The sequence below is a fragment of the Lactuca sativa genome, chromosome 7 (genome assembly GCF_002870075.4).
Source record: "Lactuca sativa cultivar Salinas chromosome 7, Lsat_Salinas_v11, whole genome shotgun sequence".
NCBI lineage: Eukaryota > Viridiplantae > Streptophyta > Magnoliopsida > Asterales > Asteraceae > Lactuca > Lactuca sativa.
Window position 1 is genome coordinate 158,389,362 of NC_056629.2, and position 23,867 is coordinate 158,413,228.

General features: G+C 36.8%; 1 protein-coding gene across 1 annotated transcript in view; it reads left to right on the top strand.

Moving 5' to 3' along the window:
- The window catches only part of LOC128127359 (uncharacterized), a 29,451-nt gene extending 13,388 nt beyond the window's left edge, over nt 1-16,063 (top strand). The window contains exon 2 of the mRNA XM_052765832.1: nt 15,986-16,063. Coding sequence (XP_052621792.1) covers nt 15,986-16,063 — 78 coding nt within the window. The remainder of the gene's footprint in view (nt 1-15,985) is intronic.
- Nucleotides 16,064-23,867: the final 7,804 nt, after the last annotated feature.

Genomic DNA, 23,867 nt, shown 5'->3' on the forward strand with positions numbered 1-23,867 from the left:
CTCCAACTGGGTCCAAAACCCAATCCCTCGAAGATCCGAAGCCTGATAATAATTGGTCCTTGATTTCCATCCTCAAAACGGAACAATTCAAAACAAGATGTTATAGACCAATTCAAATGTAATCATCATTTTCCCATTTGCATCTTCTTTGGGTATGTTCAAGGGTTTCATCTTCAATTGGTTCTAGTATAGGAGTGCTCAAAACATGAACAACTTTCAGGGTAGTAAGAAGGAAATGCATCTTCTTCTGCTAGCGATGAAAATTTGTGCATTCAAACTTATCCAACTTCCCAAATTTGGAAGTGATGTCTTTCAGAGACTCTGCCATTGATATTCTTCACAAAATCATAGATTTTGAATGTAAGATTTTGGGGTCTTAGAATATCAATTAATTTGGATAATTTATGGGATTGTGATTGCAATCACTTTCCAAAATATTTGATTTCGACCCTTATGCCTGGGGTATCACAAAATTTGATTTGGGATAATCCAAGAAATGCAATTTGGAAATTAGGCCACTTCCAAATTTGAAACACATAAAAATATACCTTGTTGTTTTGTGTTCTTTGGAGATCGAGAGAACCAAAATTATAATTTTTGAGAGAAAGTTTTGTATATCCGTTTTCTGGAACATGCAATATGTTCTTATACAAGATGGACAAGAAGTTTGTGTTAGTTACATGCAATTTTGGCACCACAACAAGTGTTTGGATATATGGTTATAAGACATAACTGATTCTGACCCCACTAAGGGGTTGCAGCCCCTTGGAATCCTGCACCCAGGGGCGTTACCCCCGGACCACCGTATTCTTGAGTTCACAATTATCACACCGAGTGTGCACCTCATACCTCCAAGATCTGTTGGTAAATTAAACTCGATCTATCTCATTATTATTAATAATTACACCAAAATAAGTAAAATACTACTATAATAAACTACTCGTATCTCCGGGTAAAGAACAAAATGACAATTATGTGGAGCAGTAGAGTCATCAATATTGAGGGAGGTCAAACACCTCATAATTCCAACACCGCAATTAGTCTGACCAGGTTTACATAATTTCGACCAAAATCATCTCCAACTCATTAGTATGTGTATTCTTGGTAGTAATAGAAGGGATTTGATGGAGTCAAGGCAGTTCTTGAGGAAAGTATGGATAGATGTGGAAGGTAGTATGGGCCCGTAATAATGAAAGCAGAGGATCCGTACTCGAATCAAGGAAGGCTGAGATGACCCCAGAAAACTTGTAGTATGTAAGATCCCTTGAGTTATGATGTGTATACTGATGTTTGTTATGGTGTAGTTTGAGTATGGTGACACTACGCACTGGGCCAATCGGCGGTTCAGGTGCCGGTGAGGGATCAAGCTCGGCTCTGGAGCCGGGCAGCTAGACAGGCAAACGAGGGAGTTCATTTCATCTGAGGTCATGCATAATGTTCTGGACCAGACTCCTATGATCTCCGTCTCGATCAATTAGGGTATTTAAGAGTTGATGGATGAGAGGCTGAGTGCATTCCGCACGGAGGTGGCGGCCATGATGGGGTTGCGCACACGGAGCTTCAGGGAGTTCAGATCCTATGGAGCTCCTGACTATCATGGGGCTTAGGACCCCATTTCTAGCACTATATGGTTGGATGATGTCGCCAATGCTTTCCGCACCAGCAGATGTCCCGAGGGGGACGAGGCTCGACTTGCTTCCTGTCTTCTGAAGGACAGGGCACAAGACTGGCGGGAGGAGGTCGGACGAGCCATTGGAGATGATGCGGTTCTAGATGCGATGAATTGGAGTGATTTCTCGGCCAGGTTCAGGGGCCGAGTTTGCACCTGCGATAAAGGTGCAACAACTTGCGAGGGAGTTCCAAGACCTCCAGTAGACTACGAAGACGGTGGTCGAGATCACCACTATGTTCAGGGAGAGGTCCCTTCTCGTTCCGCAGTACGTGGCAGACGAGGAGATGAAAAAGGCCCATTATCATGAGATGTCGTGGAGTGATATCCACCAATTTGTGAGCCGATCCAGCTGCAAGACGCTAAAGGATATGATTGCTAGGGCTCGGGAGAGGGAGCTGGATTTGGAGATGGAGAGGAAGAGGAAACCAGATGGGATTCAAACAGGTAGCTCGAGCAAGAATCCCAAGGTATTATATAATAGATCGAGGAGCCAGCAGGGTCGCAGTTGGTGTGGCAAGTGCGGCAAGATGCACGAGGGGACGTGCAGGGTGGGGAGTTCGGGCTGCTTGGCCGAACTGGTCACATGAGCAGGGATTGTACAACTACCACCACCACCACAACAGTTTCAGATCTGATTTTCTTTCAGTGCAATCAGAGGGGACACAAAAGGCTCAATGTCTGAGCTTAGTAGCAATAGGATAGGTGGTTGTGGCTGCAACTGCTCCTGCCACGTTGTGGATTAGAGATGGTCGTTAGGGCCGGGCAGAGGCGCCTATGGCGAGGAGCAAGGCTTTTTAGCTTATTGCAGAGGAGGCACATGTTGCTACCGATGTTGTGACGGGTATGTATTTTATCCTTATCTCTTTATTTGTATTGATTATTGTTTATGTTTACTTTTTTTTTTGTTATAGGATCGTTCTTAGTGAACAATATATCAACTTTGGTACTGTTTGATTCGGGGGATACCCTATATTTTTGTATCCCTCGCACTCAGCAAGCGATTTGTAGGGGGTCCAGGGGAGCTGGAATGTGAGGGTGCATCGGGGGATGCACACTATAGTTGTTCGATGAGCAGTTTTCCATGGGTTTGGTTCCTATTCCCCTGCGAGGGAATAAGGTTATAGTGGGTATGGACTGGTTGAGCCTCAATGGGGCAGTGATCGACTGTGATCAGCAGATAGTGAGTGTTCAGACTCCTAGTGGGGGAGGGTTAGTGATCCAGGGTGAGAGGCTGCAGCATGGACCGACTGTATGTTCAACAACAAGAGTGAGGCGCTACCTTCAACAGGGTTGCGCGGGGTATGTCGCCTATGTTATGGACACCCGAGATAAGGGTAAGGTGACAGTGGATGATGTACTGGTCGTGTGAGAGTACCCGGATGTATTCTCGGAGGATTTTCCTGGGATACCACCGAAGAGACAGGTTGAGTTCAGGATTGACCTAGTCGCTGGTACGACTCCGATAACCAAGGCACCATATCGGTTGGCTCCTCCTGAGATGCAAGAGTTGTCTACGCAGCTGCAAGATCTGCTAGACAAGAGATTTATTAGGCCGAGTAGTTCACCATGGGGAGCCCCGATCCTGTTCGTGAAGAAGAAGGACGGGTCACATCGGATGTGCATAGACAACCAAGAGTTGAATATGGTAACGGTGAAGAACCGTTATCCCCTCCCAAGGATTGATACTTTGTTTCACCAGCTACAGGCTGCATCTTGGTTCTCCAAGATTGATCTACGATCGGGTTATTATCAAATGCAAGTCAGGGACGAGGATGTGCAGAAGACATCTTTTAGGACTCACTATGGTCACTATGAGTTTTTGGTGATGCCGTTTGGGCTTACTAATGCTCCAGCCGCGTTCATGGACCTCATGAACCGCATGTGTAGACCGATGTTGAATCGGTCTGTGATAGTCTTCATCGATGGCATCTTGGTTTACTCCAAGACTCAGGAGAAACATGAAAAGCACCTGAGGGAGGTGCTGGAGATACTGAGGAGGGAGAGACTTTTCATAAAGTTCTCCAAGTGTGAGTTCAGGTTGCGCGAGGTGCAGTTTCTAAGGTACCTTGTCAACCAGAAGGGTATTCTCACCGAACCGACAAAGATAGAGGTCGTGATGCAGTAGGAGGTTCCTAGGTCTCCAACTGAGATTTGGATTTTTCTTGGTTTAGCGGGTTATTATCATAGATTCATCCAGGATTTCTCCAAGATTGTTGTTCCTTTGACCCGACTGACCAAGAAGTCGGTGACATTCCGCTGGGAGCCTGAGCAGCAGGCATCCTTCGAGACTCTCAGACACCGGTTATACGAGGCACTGATCTTGACTTTGCTAGAGGGATTCGATGACTTTGTGGTTTACTGTGACGCTTCGTTCATAGGCATGGGAGCGGTTCTGACGCAAAGGGGTCATGTGATAGCATACGCTTCGAGACAGTTAAAGCCTCACGAGGCTAACTATCCGACACATGATTTACAGTTGGGGGATATGGTTTTCGCCCTTAATATTTGGCGGCATTACCTCTATGGGATCCGTTGTACCATTTACACGGAACACAAGAGTTTGAGGTACCTCATGGATCAGCTGAATCTGAACATGAGTCAGTGTCGGTGGTTAGATGTGGTGAAGGATTATGACTGCGGGATCCTTTACCACCCGGGCAAGGCCAATGTGGTGGCCGATTCTCTGAGCCGCAAGGCAGTGGCGGCTCTGATTCGAGATATATGTCTAAGGATGACAATGATTACTCTATTGCTGGAGCATATTAGAGAGGCGTAGTTTGAGGGCCTGAAGAAGGAGCGCCGGAAGTGCAAGCAGATCATAGGCCGGTGGCCTCATTTGATCATGAAAGTCGTGGGTTGTTTACCCTGCATGGGAGGGTCTGGGTTCCGTACTGGGGCAAAGTACGACAGGTTATGTTGGATGAGGCCCATAATTCGAGGTTCTCCATCCATCCCGGGGCGACGAAGATGTATCGAGATCTTCGCCCTGATTACTGGTGGCCCTGCATGAAGCAGGACGTAGCATGGTATGTGGAGAGGTGCTTGATCTTCAGGAAGGTCAAGGCCAAGCACCAGCGACCCCACGACAAGATTCAGCCGTTGGATATTCCTATGTGGAAATGGGTGGATATCACCATGGATTTCATCACCAAGCTTCCTAGGACCGCACGCAGAGTAGATTCAATATAGGTCATCATGGATCGGTTGACCAAGAGTTCTCATTTTATCCTGATCCAGGAGAGTATATCGGCTGAGAAGCTGGCCGAGATTTACATGCGTGAGATAGTGGCACGACATGGAGTGCCTGTCTCGGTGGTGTCAGACCGAGATGTCCGTTTCACTTCCAGATTTTGGAAGTGGTTTCACGACAAGATGGGTACTTGTCTCCACTTCATCACCGCTTTCCACCCTCAGACGGATGGGCAGAGCGAAAGGACGATACAGAATCTTGAGGACATTTTACGCGCATGTGTCCTATATTTTGGTGGCAGTTGGGATACATATCTTCCGTTAGTGGAATTTTCGTATAACAACAACTACCACGCCACCATAGACCGACCTCTCTTCGAGATGATCTATGGGAGGAAGTGTAGGACCCCAATCTGTTAGGGTGAGGTCAGTCATGGAGTCATGGGGAGTACTGAAGTAGTACTCAAGACTACTGAAAGGATCTAACAGGTCCGGAGTAAGCTCCAGACTGCTCAGCGTCAGAAAAAGAGCTATGCCGATAAGCGGTGTTGAGACTTGGAGTTTTAGGTGGGCGACATGGTCCTCCTGAAGGTGTCACCTTGGAAAGGTGTCATCCGGTTCAGGAAGCGAGGCAAGTTGGGCCCCAGGTACATCGTCCCTTTCAGGGTTATGGCCCGAGTGGGCAAGGTGGCGTACCGATTGGATCTTCCAGCAGAGCTCATCCATATCGACAATACCTTCCATGTTTCTCAGCTGCGGAAGTGCTTAGTGGATGAATCAGTGGTTGTGCCTCTAGAGGATATTCAGGTTGATGACAGCCTGAAATACATCGAGAGACCCGTAGCTATTCTCTACAAGAAGACGAAGGAGATGGGGAACAAGAGGGTTGAGCTGGTGAAGGTGCAGTGGCAGCACCACAAGGGTTCAGAGTGGACTTAGGAGCCGGAGGAGGAGATGAGGGAGCACTACCTAGAGTTTTTTCCCGACACAGCAGACTTCGAGGACGAAGTCTAACGCTTGATTCCTAGTATGCCTTTTACTATAATTTATTCATTTTTGAAGAGCTACTCGACGAGTTGGGAGCCCCATAATCATCGAGTAGAAATGAGATTGGACGCGAGATTTAACTCGCCTAATCGACGAGTTGAGAAGCCTCGACTCGACGAGTAGGGGCTGTCAGAATGAAAGGCGAATTTCAGGGTTTTTCACCCTATTTAAGCATCTTAATCCCCGACTTATGGCCTCATTTCCAGCTTCCAATTCCCAAACCCTAATCTATGAAACCCTATAGCTAAGTGTGAGTTTGTGAGCCATTTTTAGTGATATTTTGGTGATTTGAAGCTTGTAGAAGAAGAAGAAGCTAAAGGATTCCAGGAGAAGATTGTAGATCCAGAAGCAACATCTCGTCCTCTTCGTTTTCTGGTAAGCAAGCCTCAACCTTGTCTAATAGTTTGTTAGATCTATTCTTTCTCACTTTATGGGGGTTTGGGTCCAAGAAACTTAGTCCTTGGGATATGGACGTCCCAAGTGATCTACCTTTCAAATATGGGGTTTAGAAGGGGTTTCATGGCATAAAGGTGCAAACTTTATGACCATGGAAGCCCCATGCAATATTTAAGGTGTTATTATGGCCTTTTAAGCCCCAAAAGGCCATGCATGGAATGAAAGCTAGGAGCTTTACGTGCTCAAATGATGTCTAAGGCCTAGATCTATGTTAGTATGCTTTAGTTTGGACTATTATGGCTTTTGGACCAAGATCTATGTCCTAGAGAACTAGGGATTTAGCTAAACCCATTAAGAAGGACTAATAACGGGTAAAGTTGGACACTTTACCCTTAAAAGGGGATTTCCAGTATGTAGATGAAGTATGGAGCTTAGATCTTAAGAGTAGGGGCTTAATCCTTTAAGATGACCCAAACAGACTAAGGAATTCGGCGAGTCCAAAGAGGGATTCGATGAGTTGAGTCGTTTTGTCCCGATGTTGTACAAGGTAGAACTCGACGAGTATGTGAAGGGACTCGACAAGTTAATTAGCCAAATCACGACTATGAGTAACCAGGGAACTCGGCGAGTCAGGAGATGACTCGACGAGTTGGATCACGATTTTAGGGTTTTAGATTCATAGAACTCGGCGAGTTGGGTCAACCCAGGACGTTGACTTTGACCAACATGCTGACTTTGACCAGGGGTAAAATGGTCATTTTACCCTAAGAAGGATTATCAGATTTTGACTAAGTGTTATTGTGATAATGATAGCCAGGGAGTCGTTAGAGCAACCATCAGAGATTCCTCACGAGAGACTTGACAGCCAGCTTACTAGGTGAGTTTTCCTCCAGTAGGAACGGGTCGAAGGCACCAAGGCCGACCCGTTTAAGTATGATAGTATGTCCCAGATTAAGGTCCGATGTCGGGTGGGGCCTGATGTAGGTTTATATGTTTTTCAGATTTTGATCCAATGTCAGGGCGGTACCCGAAGAATGTTAGTATGCTTGATGTCTTTGTGATTCTTGCATGTATATGTATTTGTATGTTTCCAAACTACGGTCCGATGCTGGGCGGGGCCCGAGAAATGTGTATATATTATAGTTAACTGGTTATGCTTGTGTTGTGTGTATTAGGTATTTATGCTCGTATGTATGACGAGCTTTGCTCGATGTTGGGCGGGGCCCGATGCCAGATATGGTCTGATGTCGGGCGGGGCCCGATGCCAGATGCGGTCTGATGTCGGGCGGGGCCTGATGCCGGACAACGCTTGAGGTAGCAGGGTGGGGTCCAATGTATGTTATATGCAATTATGTGATTATCTGTATGGTATGTGGTAGTTTGGGGAGACTCACTAAGCTTCGTGCTTAAAGTTTTTAGTTTTGGTTTCAGGTATTTCCGCTAGTAAGGGGAAGAGCTCGGGATGACTGCATGGCACACACCACAGTTTTTAGCATGGGAGGATTCACTCTGATATTTTGATTATGATTTGGATAAAGTGTTTTGCCATGATATTCTAAGATATTACATTTATAATTTTTATATAATGATGACTATGGTTTTCTTAATAATTAAAAACGAAAATTTTGGATCGCATTTTTGGGGATGTTTCACCTAAAGATCATCGGAGGGAAAAGCTCCATTGGACTTAAGGGACTGCATGTCCTCGTCATTGAAGGAGCATACCTTATCATAAGCCAAAATGCCTTGTTCAACAAAATCATTCTCAGGAGGAGCAGTAATGTTGGCGCGAGACGAGTCGCCTTCTTGCCCATGATCAAAGAAAAGAAGAGAACAAAAGAAAAAAAAAGAGAAAGATATTACCTGTGAAGGTGTCCGGAGATGTGTTGGGGAAGGTAAAAGAAGTTAAGAGGATTATCCTATTTAACCTAATGGCAGAAAAGAGAGGGTACGATTTGACTACGTGATGATTAACATTGGGCGAATAAACCCTATCCGATTAGGGTTTAAAATTCAAATCTTTTATCTCTTTCATTTATTATTTTTAAATTATACCTTTAAATATGGGAAAACTAACCTTAATATTTCGCAGGTATAATTTGGGGACAATTATTAGGGGAAGAATCCCATAATCACATTCAGGATCCTTAAATATTTCTAAAGCTTTAGGATACTTAAATATATCTCAGGTTCCTAATTATTACCCCTAATATTTGTTAACACTTGTAACGACTATATTTTCTTTATTTTTCTCACATGTGTATAATTAGTCAACATATGACTTATTCTCAATGAAGAGTCATCTCAACCAGGCAAAAGACCCGGAATATCAAGTCAAATAACGTTCATATGCTGATTCCGGAGGATCCCAGAATTATCGGGCTTCTCGTTAATTAACTTAGACTATAAATAACACTTGTAAATAGCACACTACAAACACGATGAGCTCTAGCATGACACTTATACTCGTATTACCTTCATCATCTTTGCAATCTTAGATTTAAATCAATAAAACACTTCAAGGCAGGTGATCATTATCACCTCCCAATGTTTTATGTCGAAGATCCTATAAAGAATTAAGGGCTTTCCTTGTAACTCACTTATCTCACTTTGATCATTATTTTACACTTACATTGCACTAACTCAACAACCTCTCATATAATTTGGTCGAATTACACTTGATTAATTTTTGACCAAAACACACCAAAAGTATAAATTTTGGACCAAATTTGTAACAAAATTTAAAATCTTTCCAAAAGTATAATTTTTGAAAATGGATGACCTGTTGACCTGGTAACATGGTCAAACTGAATACAATTCACAGTTTTTGAGATTTAATTGAATAAGAAAAACATATAAAGACTAATTATAAAGTTAAAACATACAGACTTTTATGGAGTTTACCATAATTTATAATGTATCACTTTTTAATATGAATGTATAAATCAAAGTTTTATGGATTAGACGTGGTGTTGCTATTTGAATCAATAATACAATACAACTTCATGTTTGAAGGAGCTTAACAATGACTGTCCAGCTCCACATCGAACATATTCAACGACAAAGTCAAGTGCAAGTTGACCCGTAACACTAAACTTTAACTTCGTGGCATAAACATAAATGGACAAAATTATAAAAATGGTCCCTATGTTTGTCAAAAGTAACAATATCAGTCCCTACTAATTTTTTTTTATGTAAATGGTCATTGTGGTTTGCAAAACTTGCATGAATGACCATTTTTACTAACTTCATTAATATTCAGCCGTTAAGGACTAAATTTGTAAGAATATTTTCGTCTTTTCAAGTATAAAAGGACTGAATTCGTGGCATTTGATAAACCATAAGGACCATTTTTGTAATTTGTCTTAAAATAATATCAATGCTAGAAAATGAGAGGAGAAGGATTCGAACTTAAGACCTCTCCCCTCTCTCCCTAATCAGCAAAGCTATAACTAACTAAGTTAGCCTCAAACTTGTTTTATATTTCCGAAAGTTAATTAATATTATCTAAAATCGTAAATACATTAATAATAATAAAATAAAAAAAACATATTTTTAAAATAAAAAAAACAAAAAAACTTTTTTTAATAAAACAAAATATATTTTTAGCGTATTGTAAAAAATATATTTTTTACAAACAATTTATTTGTTTTTTTATGTATTTGTTTTACGTAAAATATGCTTTTTTATGTATTTTAAAAAATACGTTTTAATATAATATGTTATTACATTGTTATTATCCTAAATCATGTTTTAACGTTTTCATATAAAAACAAGTTTTTTTTTCTTTCATGTAGAAAAAAAAAGTTTTTTTTACGTATTTATTTCACGTGAAATACGTTTTTTATAAATTTAAAAAATAAGTTTTCGTATAAAATGTTATTACATTGCTATGATCTTAAAACATATTTTTACGTTTTCAAATAAAGTAAGTTTTTTTCTTTCACATAGAATTTTTTTACGTATTTATTTTATATATTTCAAAAATACGTTTTCGTATAAAATGTTATTACATTGTTGTAATATGAAAATATACTTTTAAATACATAAAAAAACATAATAACATATTATACAAAAACATAATCCTAAAAAAACGATAAAAAGTTTTTTGTATACATTTATTTTATGTGAAGTATGTTTTGTATGTATTTAAAAAATATATTTCCGAATAATACATTATTACGTTGTTATAATTCTAAAATACACTTTTACGTTATCTTAACGTCTTTAGTTGATTTAAATCGAATATGCAAATATTTTTTTTTTACATTTTCGTATAATATGTTATCACATTAACATTTTTCGTATAATATATTATCAAGTTAACGTTTTTATGTAAAAAAAAAATACTTGCATATTCGCTTTAAATCAATAAAGACTTGAAGATAACATAAAAGTATATTTTAGGATTATAATAACATAATATTGTATTATACGGAAATGTATTTTTTAAATACATAAAAACATACTTCACATAAAATAAATATATAAAAAAAACTTTTTTATGTTTTTTTTAGGATTACGTTTTTATATAATATGTTACTACGCTTTTTTATTTATTTAAAAGTATATTTTCGGATTATAATAATGTAATAACATTTTATACGAAAACATATTTTTTAAATATATAAAAAAAATATTTTACATAAAATAAATACGTAAAAAAAACTTTTTTTCTATGTGAAAGAAAAAAAAAACTTATTTTTATATGAAAACGTAAAAATATGTTTTAGAATCATAACAATATAATAACATATTATGCGAAAACATATTTTTTGAATATATAAAAAATGATGTTTTATGTAAAACAAATACGTAAAAAAACAAATAAATTGTTTGTAATTTTTTTTACAATACACTAAAAATATATTTTTTTTGTTATACTAAAAAAAGTCTTTTTGTAAAAATATGTTTTTTTATTATTAATGTATTTACGATTTTAGATAATATTAATTAGTTTTCGGAAATGGAAAAACTGTAATAAAGTCCCTACATATTGACATCATAATCGATGTAGTCCTTATATATATTTTTTTATTCAATTAAGTTCAAATACTGGTAATCGTATTCAATTTAACCATTTGACTCGGTCAACAGGTCATCTAACTTTCAAAAATTACATTTTTGGCCATGATCTCAAAATTTATTACAAATTTGGTCCAAAATTTACACTTTTGGTCCAGATTTTATTTTTTTTTACAAATTTGGTACAAAATTTACCCTTTTTGCCCAAATTTTAGAATTTTATTATAAATTCATCCTAAATTTAGTTTTTTTACAACTTTTTTTTTCTCAAAAATTTGTTTCTAATATGTTTTTTCTTTATAAACTCATATTTATACAAAAAAATATAGTTTCACATAAAAATCTTATTTTTTCTATATAAAAACGTTTTTTAAAAAGTTTTTTGTATATAAAATATCTAGTTATAAAAATAGGTTTGGATTATCTGTGTGACATCTCTAAAAAAATCAATTAAAAAATTAAAAGCAACCTTAAATTATAAAAAACAGGTTTGGATTATTTGTTCTTTAATCACATTTATATGAAAGTTTAAACTAGTACATTATATATATGAAAGTTTACAAAAGATATATAGTATAATAATATTATATTTTATTCGTAAGAATTTTTTTAAGAAAAAAGTTAAAATCATAACTTTGATATATTTTTATAACTTTTTAATAAATATATTATCTAAATAAAACATATCCATTCATGGCACGTGTCCGATCTAGGTTGTGATTTTTTTATTGCCGATCAACCTCTTCTTACTTGGATTATTTATAATCATGTATTTCCTTTATATTTTAATGTGTGTTATATGGAATACCGGTTGCAATTTATTATCGATAAACATGTTTTTAGGAGAGTGAGAAATGACCAAAAATACAATAGCAACATAAATATATAAAATATTATAACTATCAATAACACAATAGAATACTTTAACTAAAGTTCTAAAGAATTTACACATGAGTTTGGTTAAAAAAATTACTCAAACACCTGAAACATGCTTGAGTTGAGCTTCACAAGAAAAGTATCACAACCTATTCAAAAACATGATGTCAATTTTTTTAATAAAATGTATTTTTTATGAACTACAATTAACAACTGACATTATTTGTCCTATAAATGTGATTAAAGAACAAATAAATAATATTAAAATGAGTGTAACTAGTTTTTGACAAACTATAATTTGATAGTATAATTTAGGGTTACTTTTAATTTCTTAATTGATTTTTTTAAGAGAAGTCACACAAATAATACAAACCTATTTTTATAAGTAGATATTTCATATACAAAAACTTTTTAAAAAAAGTTTTATATAGAAAAAATAAGATTTTTATGTGAATATATGTTTTTTTGTATAAATATGAGTTTATAAAAAAAAACATATTAGAAACAATTTTTTGAGAAAAAAAGTTGTAATAAAAGCTAAAGTTAGGATGAATTTATAATAAAATTCTAAAATTTGGACAAAAATGGTAAATTTTGGACCAAATTTGTAAAAAAATTTAAAATCTGGGCCAAAAGTGTAAATTTTGGACCAAATTTGTAATAAATTTTGAAATCTGGGCCAAAAATGTAATTTTTGAAAGTTGGATGACCTGTTGACCTGGTCAAAGGGTTAAATTGAATACGATTATCGGTATTTAGGACTTAATTGGGTAAAAAAAATATAAAGACTAAATCGATTATGAGACCAATATATAAGGTCTTTATTGTAGTTTCCCTTCGGAAATATACAAGTTTGGGCCTAACCTAATTGGTTAGAGCTTTGGCTGATTATGGAGAGGGGGATACGTCCCAAGTTTAAATCTTCATCTCATTCATTGTCTAGCATTTATATTATTTTAAGAAAATTTACAAAAATTGTCTCTGTGTACCAAATGACACGAATTCAGTCCATTTATATTTGAAAAGACGAAAATGCCTTTACAAATTCAGTCTCTAACGACTAATACTAATGGAGTTAGTGACTGACTAATACTAACGGAGTCAAATAAATGTTTTCTGCACATATGTTATGCCCTGATCATTGAACATATGTTACACCCTATGCTCCAAACATATGTTATGCCAAGTGCATATAACCTAACTCACGAGAACGTTACATCAACATATCACCACCTTTGTTTCCTTGACAGTATTTTGCATTAATTGAATATTTGTTGTGACTTGTGCATCGAACATAATTTAAAGAAGTTTATAACCGCATATTTTTGTTTCAGATTCCAGATATATTCCTCTAGTGAACGACTTTTTGCACCGAATATATATTTTGTGAGACGAAGTTACAGATGGTAGACTACAATCATTATTGTAATGTAAGGTTAATTTAAAATTAAGACAAACACTCATTTGAATATAACAATCGTAAAAATAAGATACTATTTACCGTTTGTTGGCTTAACTATAAATACTTAAATAGTAAAAAGGTCTGCCAAAATATAAGTAGTAGAACTGCACGTACAAAAGTGTAATATGTAACTAGTAAATTAAAAGGACAATTAAACAATTTATTTTTAAGATACGAGTCTATCCCCTAGTTTTTAATAGCTTTGTTACATTACACAAATATTCATATTGTACACATTCACTTGATCACTTCCCTTTTATGAGAATTACCTTGCACGGTGTAAGTCGATTACTTGAAAATCTGGCATTTGTTTATAGTAGCAACCAATTTTTTAGAATTTTAGGCAACCAAATATGTTTTTGTCTTTTAAAGGTCCATAAAAATGGGAGAAAACTCATGTTTTAGAGATTGTCTTTATGTACATTATATATTTATGTAACAAAATTATCAAAAGACGAAGAGCTACCCTTGATTTCAGGGAGTTTGATGCACAACATGGGTGTACGTGTAAAGAAAATAGTGTAAGTTAAAACCAATCAATCTGGCCATGCCCACGTCACCATCTATCCCATTCCTTAGGAATCCAATGCCCCTAAAATATATGTGGATTTCATGCATACCCACATGCAAGATTCTTGCCCATTTCTCATTTTTTGGCTCACTCGGTCTCCTTATTTTATTTTTTTGCGTATGGCTGTATGGGGTTTGGTATGGAGATGTACTGCATGCATACTTATGTGTACATCGATTATCGGCATGATAGTTAACTATGTATGGTCGATAATATCTTGCTTCATCTGATTTCGGTGTTGCAATATATATTTTGTGCTCGACTATATAAAGAATTTATAGGTAAAACATTTCATAAATGGTTTGTTCAATCTGGTTAGTTTAAGTTAATTGAACAAATGAACAAACAGAAGCTGATAAACAATCGAAATTTCTTTTTCATGTTCGTTCGTTTAACAAATTATTTTTTTCGTGTTCGTTTGTTTATAGACTTTAAGGTGCTAAACGAACATAAACAACCACAAATAAACGAACTTAAAAAAAAAAGAGTAAATTACTGAAATCTTTCCTATGGTTTGGTCAAAATTTCACGTTTGGTCCCTAACTTTCCTTTTGCACTCGGATTGTCCTTGTGGTTTGATTTTGTTACATTTTTCGTCCTTTACATATATAAAATTAGGGACCAAACGTGCTATTTTGACCAAACTATAGGGACGAAAAATGCAACGAAATCAAATCGTAGGGACGATCCGAGTGAAAAAAGAAAAGTTAGGAACCACATGTATAATTTTGATCAAACCATAAGATGATTTTAGTAATTTACTAAAAAAAAAGTGAACTTTAAAATTGCACATGTGGTTTAGAAAATAAACATAAAATATATGTCAAGACCATCTCCATGTCATCGTCCTAATTAAATTAAAACACGCTCAAAGTGAAACTTTTATTTCCATGAACATGTCCACAATGATTTTCAACAAATATTACACTTATTAACAATAAGTTAAAAATGTTTTACATGAGATCTAAAGTGTGCTATTATAGTATTATATGAAGTATAACATTGACAATTTTCCTACGAGAATTCATTATTTATAACACGGTGTCAAGACGAGAGTAAAAGAAGAAAACTTTCAACCAACAAATATTGAATGGGGAACAATATTATTTATAACAAGCTTAACTGACTGTTTTTAAAAACAATTGCTTTGATATTAATTCCATGAAGATGGTGGGAGAGTTTTAAAACTAGTGATTGCAACAACTTTTAGTGTATCAACTACAATTTCAACACCATAAATAAAATAATAAATGATATATGAGTCATGAGTGGTCCAATGCTACCACAAGGTTGATATGTCCGTTCTATCATTCAAGATTGTAATTGGTAATTTCGGGAAAATATTTATTTGCTTATTAAGATTTGTATTTTGATGTTTTTGCACTTTGATGTTTAATTAACTTTCAAAAGAATTAAATGAAATTTCACTAGATCATATATATGCACCTAAGCTTGAGATTCGATATGGAGATATTTAAGTTATGCTTCTAAAAATTGTTTTATGTTGGTACAAATCAAAAGTATAAGATATCTCAAAAACACTCTACAAAGTTTGGAAATTACACAACAGTTAATACAAAAAATTACAAATTTAGCAAAATCTTCTAAATACTTTTAACAAAATAGTAAAAAATAAGAACTTTTTTCGAAATAGCCTTACAAACTGTAAAGGGAATCGGCTTTATCCTTATCCTTTATGATTCTTCATATATATCTCTTAGTTTCCTATTTTATTGATTGTATTTAGCTGTTAATTGCTGTCAATTGTTTTACTCCTCATTCACGTATTGTATATATAGCCCCTTCGGGTTTTCTTGATGAATAAGATAAGAAGAATATTTTAACCAACATATTCAGTTTTTATATGGTATCAGAGCAGGGATACCTCACCTGCTGAACGACCATGACAGGAGGAGAAACACCCAGCAGCAGCTCTTCGACCAAAAATCCATCATCGGATCCTGCTTCGCCCTTCTACATCCATCCTACCGACTACCCTCGACAGATTCATGTCAATGAAGTTCTTAGCGACAACAACTATGTCGATTGGGCAAGAGAGATGAAGGACTTTCTCTTGGCAAAGAATAAATCGGGCTTCATTGATGGAACCTTTATCAAACCAATAGAAAATGGCGTGGAACTACGAGCTTGGGAACGATGTGATGCTCTAATACGGGGGTGGATGACAGCTGCGATGGAGAAGGAGATACGAAATAGTGTTAAATATGCTAACACATCCCAAGAAGTTTGGGAAGATCTTGAAGAGCGGTTTGGAAAAGAGAGTGCGCCTCGCGCGTATGAACTAAAACGGGTACTAACGATGCTGAGACAAGATAATACTACTATATCGACTTATTTCACTAAATTGAGAGCCATTTGGGATGAGATCCATATGGTTTCACCAATTCCAAGATGCACTTGTGGTAAGTGCACATGTGATCTTGGAAAACGACTCGTTGAGTCAAGAGAAAAAGAGCGTGTCTATGAATTTCTTATGGGACTCGACGAAGTATTTGGAACCATTAAGACCCAAATCTTGAGCACCAAACCGATGCCGAGTCTTGGAACCACATACCACCATGTAGCAGAAGACGAGCAACAACGAAGCATATCTGCTTCAAGAAGAAACATCACCGAAGCTGCAACCTATCAGGTACGTAACCAAGCACCTGACAAAACGAATTCAGAAAGACAACTCAACACCCGTGAAGGCCTGAAATGTAAACACTGTGGAAAGAATGGACATACCATAGATGGGTGTTTCGAAAAGATTGGATACCCAGAATGGTGGGATTCTCGCAACCGAAAGCAAACAGGAGACCAAAGAAAACCTGTCAAACCAAAACCAAAGGCATCCAATGTCAAAGTTGAGTCTAGCCCGATACCTGGACTTAATTTTGAACAATACTCAAAATTAATTAAGCAATTGAGTGAATCCACAATGAAACCGGAAGCCAACATGGCTGGTAAGTATAATTTTAAAACCCCTTGGATCATTGACTCAGGTGCTACCGAAAATATTGCATGCAACAAATCCGTTCTCTCAAGTATTAAAAGGTCTAACCAAGAAGTTCATGTTAGCATACCAAACGGTGATGATGTTCCAGTTCAAGGAATTGGGACTGCATGTCTTCCTAATGACACAAGAATTGATCGTGTTTTATATATTCCAGACTTCAGATGCAATCTTCTTTCTGTCAGCAAATTTACGAAAAATTTCAATTGCTTTGTGACGTTTTTTCTTGATTTCTGCCTCATACAGGACTTACATTCGAGGAAGCTGATTAGCACGGGGAGATGTGAGAATGGTCTATATCAACTAGAAGGAAAGGAAAAAAGAATTGCAGTAATGACGGCAAAGTTTGATTCAAATGTTTGGCACAGAAGGTTAGGGCATGCATCCAACAATAAGCTTCAACACATTAGTTCCATAGGAAAAACAGTTAATGTTGAACATTGTGATTCTTGTGTAAAAGCGAAGCAAACTCGACTTCCTTTTTTAGATAGTTATATAAAAACTACTACATGTTTTGATCTTATACATTGTGATATTTGGAGAGGTTATCGTGTACCCTCTACTTCCGGTGCTCATTATTTTTTGACAATCGTTGATGATTTTAGTAGATGCACATGGGTATATTTGATCAAAAACAAATTTGATGCAAGCAATAGTATGATAGTTTTTTGTAAAATGATAAAAACTCAATTTGGGAAGCAAGTCAAGAAAATCCGTAGTGACAATGGAGGGGAGTTTGTCTCCAATCAAATGGTACAATTTTATGAAGATAATGGAATCATTCATGAAACATCTTGCATACACACACCTCAACAAAATGGGGTAGTTGAGAGAAAGCATAGACATTTGTTGGAAGTAGCACGAGCCTTACGGTTTGAAGCAAACCTGCCAATAAAGTTTTGGGGAGAATGCGTGTTAACAGCCACCTACATCATAAACAGATTGCCATCCAAAGTACTGAAGAACAAGACACCATATGAACTCTTATTTGATCGAAAACCAACTTATGATCATATGAGAGTTTTCGGGTGCTTGGTTTATATGAAAGAGAACAAAGCGTCAAAAGATAAATTTGAAGAACGGGGGAGGCCCTGCGTTTTTCTTGGCTATCCACCAAGGCAAAAGGGTTATCGTGTCTATGATTTAAAAGAATTTTTTTTTGTGTTTCAAGAGATGTCAAATTTGTAGAGTGTCAATACCCTTTTCATGACACACATCTGGAAACCAATAATGGTTCTTCCAGCCCCGATCCTTGGCTAACACCAGCTGATTACGATCAACCGCCTAATCCAAAAATAAGTATTGAGCCATTGGAGTCTAGTATTGATTATGCATCACCCACAGAAACAGAAAATCAAGAAGATGACCTTGGTCAAACTCCTACTGAGAGAAGCTCACCACAAGATTCTCATTCTACTACCATCCCAACACAACAACATCGACCAGAACGTGTTCGAAATCTTCCTCAACGATTTGGAGATTACGAAGTGCAATTGCCACCTTCCTTAGATCATTCTCTTCCCGGCATCAATTCGGCAACCTCAACGGTACACCCCTTATCTCATTTTATATCATATAAAAATTTCTCTAACACACACAAATCTTTTTTGACTGCCATCTCAATGCACGATGAGCCCAAACACTTCTCTCATGCTGTCAAAGACATCAAGTGGCGAGAAGCCATGAAAAATGAAATTCAAGCACTTGAAACCAACAATACTTGGATCTTGACGGATCTTCCGTCTGGAAAGAAAGCCATTGACTCAAAATGGGTTTATAAAATAAAATACAAGCCCAATGGAGAAATTGAACGATATAAAGCGCGATTGGTGGCTAAAGGTTTCACCCAGATCGAAGGGGTGGATTTTCATGAGACATTTGCACCCGTTGCTAAGCTTGTGACTGTCAGAACGATATTGGCTGTTGTTGTTCAATGAAAATGGATAATCCATCAATTAGACGTTAACAATGCTTTTCTACATGGTGATTTGGACGAAGAGGTATACATGAAAATTCCACAAGGTTTTGCTAAAGATGGTGACAAGCGAGTCTGCAAACTACAAAAATCCTTATATGGATTACGACAAGCCTCTCGTAATTGGTATAAAAAGTTCACTGATGCGTTGTTAAACGTTGGCTCCCGACACTCAAAAGCTGATCATTCTCTTTTCATCTTCCAAACACAAACTACTTACGTGGTTGCTCTTATATATGTCGATGATGTTATTCTTCTCGGCAATGACATCGATTGTATTAACAAAACAAAGGCATATCTACATAAACATTTTAGCATAAAGGACTTGGGTTCGTTAAAGTTTTTCCTTGGAATTGAGGCAACCAGAACTCCAGATGGGTTGGTTCTTAGCCAACGAAAGTATACGTTAGACATTTTAGCGGATTGCGGTCTTCAAGGATGTCGGCCTAGTGCATTTCCAATGGAACAAAATCTACATCTTGACAATGCAGATGACACACCCCTTACAGATACAAGCCAATTTCGCCGGCTTATAGGGAGACTCCTATACTTACAAGTTACTCGCCCGGATATTACTCTTGCTGTGAACACCCTGAGCCAGTTTTTTTCGTCTCCTCGTCAACTGCACTTTGATGCAGCCGTCAGAATCCTTCGTTATCTCAAGGCCACACCAGGTCAAGGTATTTTTCTGCCCTCCACTGGTAACTTGACACTCAAAGCCTTTTGTGATTCTGATTGGCTTGGGTGTTCCTTGACTCGACGCTCCAAAACCGGGTACTTTATCACTCTTGGTGATGCACCTATTTCCTGGAAAACAAAGAAACAGTCTGTCGTCTCCCGGTCATCCGCTGAATCTGAATACCGTGCTATGGCCTCTTGTGTTAGTGAAATCTTATGGTTAAGATGGTTGCTGCACGAACTAGGTGTGTCTCAAACTGGTCCCACTTCTCTTTATTGTGACAATCAAGCTGCTCGCCACATTGCCAACAATCCTGTCTACCATGAATGTACAAAGCACGTCGAAATGGATTGTTATTTTATACGTGAAAGCATTGACTCTCAAGAAATTAAGACATGTTCCATCAGCACCACTGAGCAGGTTGCTGACGTTTTTACTAAACCACTTGGTGCCAAGCAATTTCGTTATCTACTTGGCAAGTTGGGCGTTCGTAATCTTCACGCTCCAACTTGAGGGGGAGTAAAGGGAATCGGCTTTATCCTTATCCTTTATGATTCTTCATATATATCTCTTAGTTTCCTATTTTATTGATTGTATTTAGCTGTTAATTGCTGTCAATTGTTTTACTCCTCATTCACGTATTGTATATATAGCCCCTTCGGGTTTTCTTGATGAATAAGATAAGAAGAATATTTTAAACAACATATTTAGTTTTTATAAATTGCAAATGAGGCTAACTCGCTTGAGGTTTTGGCAATGACTTTCATAATCTTGACTGCGATCTGGTGTATTACGTTACGGTTTCGTGTCCCGCTTGCAGAATCGAGGCCCATTAATCCATTATATTCAAAGGTTCTACTAGAAGAAAATTGGTTATTAAACAAGTTAATGAGATGTGAGAATGAAGTAACAGAGTAAGGAGGAACGTTTAAGACCCACTTTAGTACATATCCTGTAACGATTGAACTAAAACTCTTGCATAGACAAACGTCCTTAAAGATGCTGAGGGATTGGGTCAATCTCCATATGTTCCATGTATTGGGCTACATGCTCTTCAGGATTCGTGGTTCAATCATACATCTTCATGTTGGAGATTTGGAACCTTTTCAGGACTTCGGTATCACATATGAGACGTGTTGATATTGCTAAAATTAGTCATAAAATATGGTTTATTATATTAGTATTTTAAATGAATAATTTTAAAATAAAGATAAATATGATTTAAAAACGTTCGTATTTTATAAATGGAGTAAAAATCTGGAGATAACACTAATAGAAGGAAAATGAAGCTAAATATCGATGAGATAATGAAGAATTTCGAAGATGCCATAAAAGACGGGGTTAGCGCCGCGAAAAAAGATAATTAGTGACACGAAGATAACCTTTCCTTCGGGAATATTCGATACTGATAACGGTTAGCGCTGCAAAGACGAAGGCTTAGTGCCACTAAGTTTATTTTCCTATAAATACATGATTTTCACATCTTAGAAAAATGTGCTAAAAAGAAACTTTCTTAGTTATAAAAAACAACCCTTTATTTCGTCCTAGAAGGCAGAAGAGTTGCATACGTGATCTATTGAAGGATTGTGAAAGAAATATTGAAGAAAAGTAATAGGTTTGCAATGTTTAGAATTTGTTCTATTTGTTCTTTCTATTTTTCTGTAAACATGAGAAGCTAAAAATATTTTCTTTCATTCATTCATTTTTTACACACGAAAACCATAGCTCCCACATACTCTCTCATATTCTCTCTTGCAAAAGAGTGTTAAAAGATTACTTCTTTACATTTTGCTCTCTTTAAGTCATATTTGGATATGGACTTAAAACTTAAGAGTTTTGACTAACATCTACATCAAGTTGGATTCATGTTGGTGTCTTAAGGGTTCCACATTCTCCATCAACTTCCTAGCCTCCCAAGAGGACCTACAGAACTACAATGGTTGTTATTTCTTCATCGATTCTTTTGTTGATGTTTTAACCTTTCAATAACTTTCAAGATGATACCTGGCGGATATAAATTAGCTTATGTTATTTTCGAAAAATCAAGTCTTTTGTTTTCCAATTTATCTAGTTAATGAAACTGTTTTTTAAATAAAACCCAACAACTAGTATTAAGAGCAATCTGGCAAGTTTGGTTAGATTTTTTGATTTTTGAAAATCTTAGTTTTTGGAGAATATGGATAACTTGTTTTTGTATAAAAATAAGTTCATATATATTTTTTGACAACTTCTTAATTATTATTTTAAATGACAAAAATTTACATGCATTTTTTGTCACTTGAAGTTGCCTTAGAAAAACAAAGGTTGTTTTATCTTTATATGTATTTTAGAATGCATAAACAAGCCTTGGATCATTTGTGTTATTTTTTGTGTGATTTGGTTGAAAATGGTTTGTAATATTCTTTTATTTATAAAGTTTGTAATAAAAGTAACTAGTTTTTATTCTTGTTATTTTTATGTAATAGATTAGTTTTAGACTAGATTTATTTTATAAAATATGTAACAAGATGAAGATGGAGGCCAATATATAGTTAGATATAATTGATAATCGATATCTATCGAGTTGGGTTCAAATGGATGTGATAAAGGATATCTAACCATTCATTTATTTTGCAACTTGGATCATAGACTTTGATAATTAATGCTTTTGGAAACTAAAGGGTATTAATTATTAAAGAGTTTAAATATTAAACATACTAAATGAATTTTGTTAAAATTTTGAAGACAAATAATCCATTCTTATAAACATGAATTTTCATTTTCGTTAATGACTTAATGAAACAATAACATTCAATAGATACAACTTCAATTGTAACATCCCAAAAATACAATCAAAAAATTTCGTTTTAATTTAATAATAAAACCATAGTCAGCGAGACATCATATAAAATTCATAAACAGTGTATCTCAAAATATCGTAACAATCGTCAAAATATTAGAGAATAAACATCCCAGGCTGAACATATGGTGTGTGCACTACAATCTTCCCGAGCTCCTCTTTTGAAAACTGAGTACCTGAAACCAAAACTGAAACTATAAGCACGAAGCTTAGTGAGCTCCCCCAAACTTACCCATACCATACAATAACATATAAACCACATACTGGGCCTTGCCCACTGCATCGGACCGAAGTCTGGAACTGCCTAGGGCATCGCCCACTGCATCGGACCGAAGTCCGAAACTAACTAGGGCCTGCATCAGACCGAAGTCTGAAATTGACTATGGCCTCGCCCATTGCATCGGACTGAAGTCCGGAACTAACTAGGGCCTCGCCCACTGCATCGGACCGAAGTCCGGAACTAACTAGGGCCTCGCCCACTGCATCGGACCGAAGTCCGGAACTAACTAGGGCCTTGCCCACTGCATCGGACCGAAGTCCGGAATTGACTGAACATAGCATAACATAATCATAACATCAGAACATATAACAATAACACATATAGTTCATACTACATCAGACCGCAGTCCGGAACACATAACACACAGACATGCCTGAATCACAAAGACATCAAGCATACTGAACTACTTCTCGGGACCACCCCGACATCGAACCGCAATCCGGAACTACTGCCATCTAAACGAGACGACATTATGGCCGTACACCCGTTCCTACTGGAAGGAAAACTCACCTCACACTGCCGAAGTCCTGCTGACAAAACCCTAGTTGCTGGATGACAGAGTTCTGAATCTGTCAACATCAAAATAACACCCAATTAATAATTGGGTTGTAACACATATCCATAAATCCATGCTTGGGGTAAAAGACTACTTTACCCCAAACCTAGCTTGACTCAAGCCCAAGGCCCAATCCAAAGGCCTAAAAGTCCAACTGTGGCTCAAAGCCCAATATACGACCCAATTTTCCAAATGGGGCCCAAATCTCTACATGGACTTCCCTTAAGGCCCAATTGTTCAGTCCAGTCCAATCATGTCTTATTCTAAGGGCCCAATATCATACA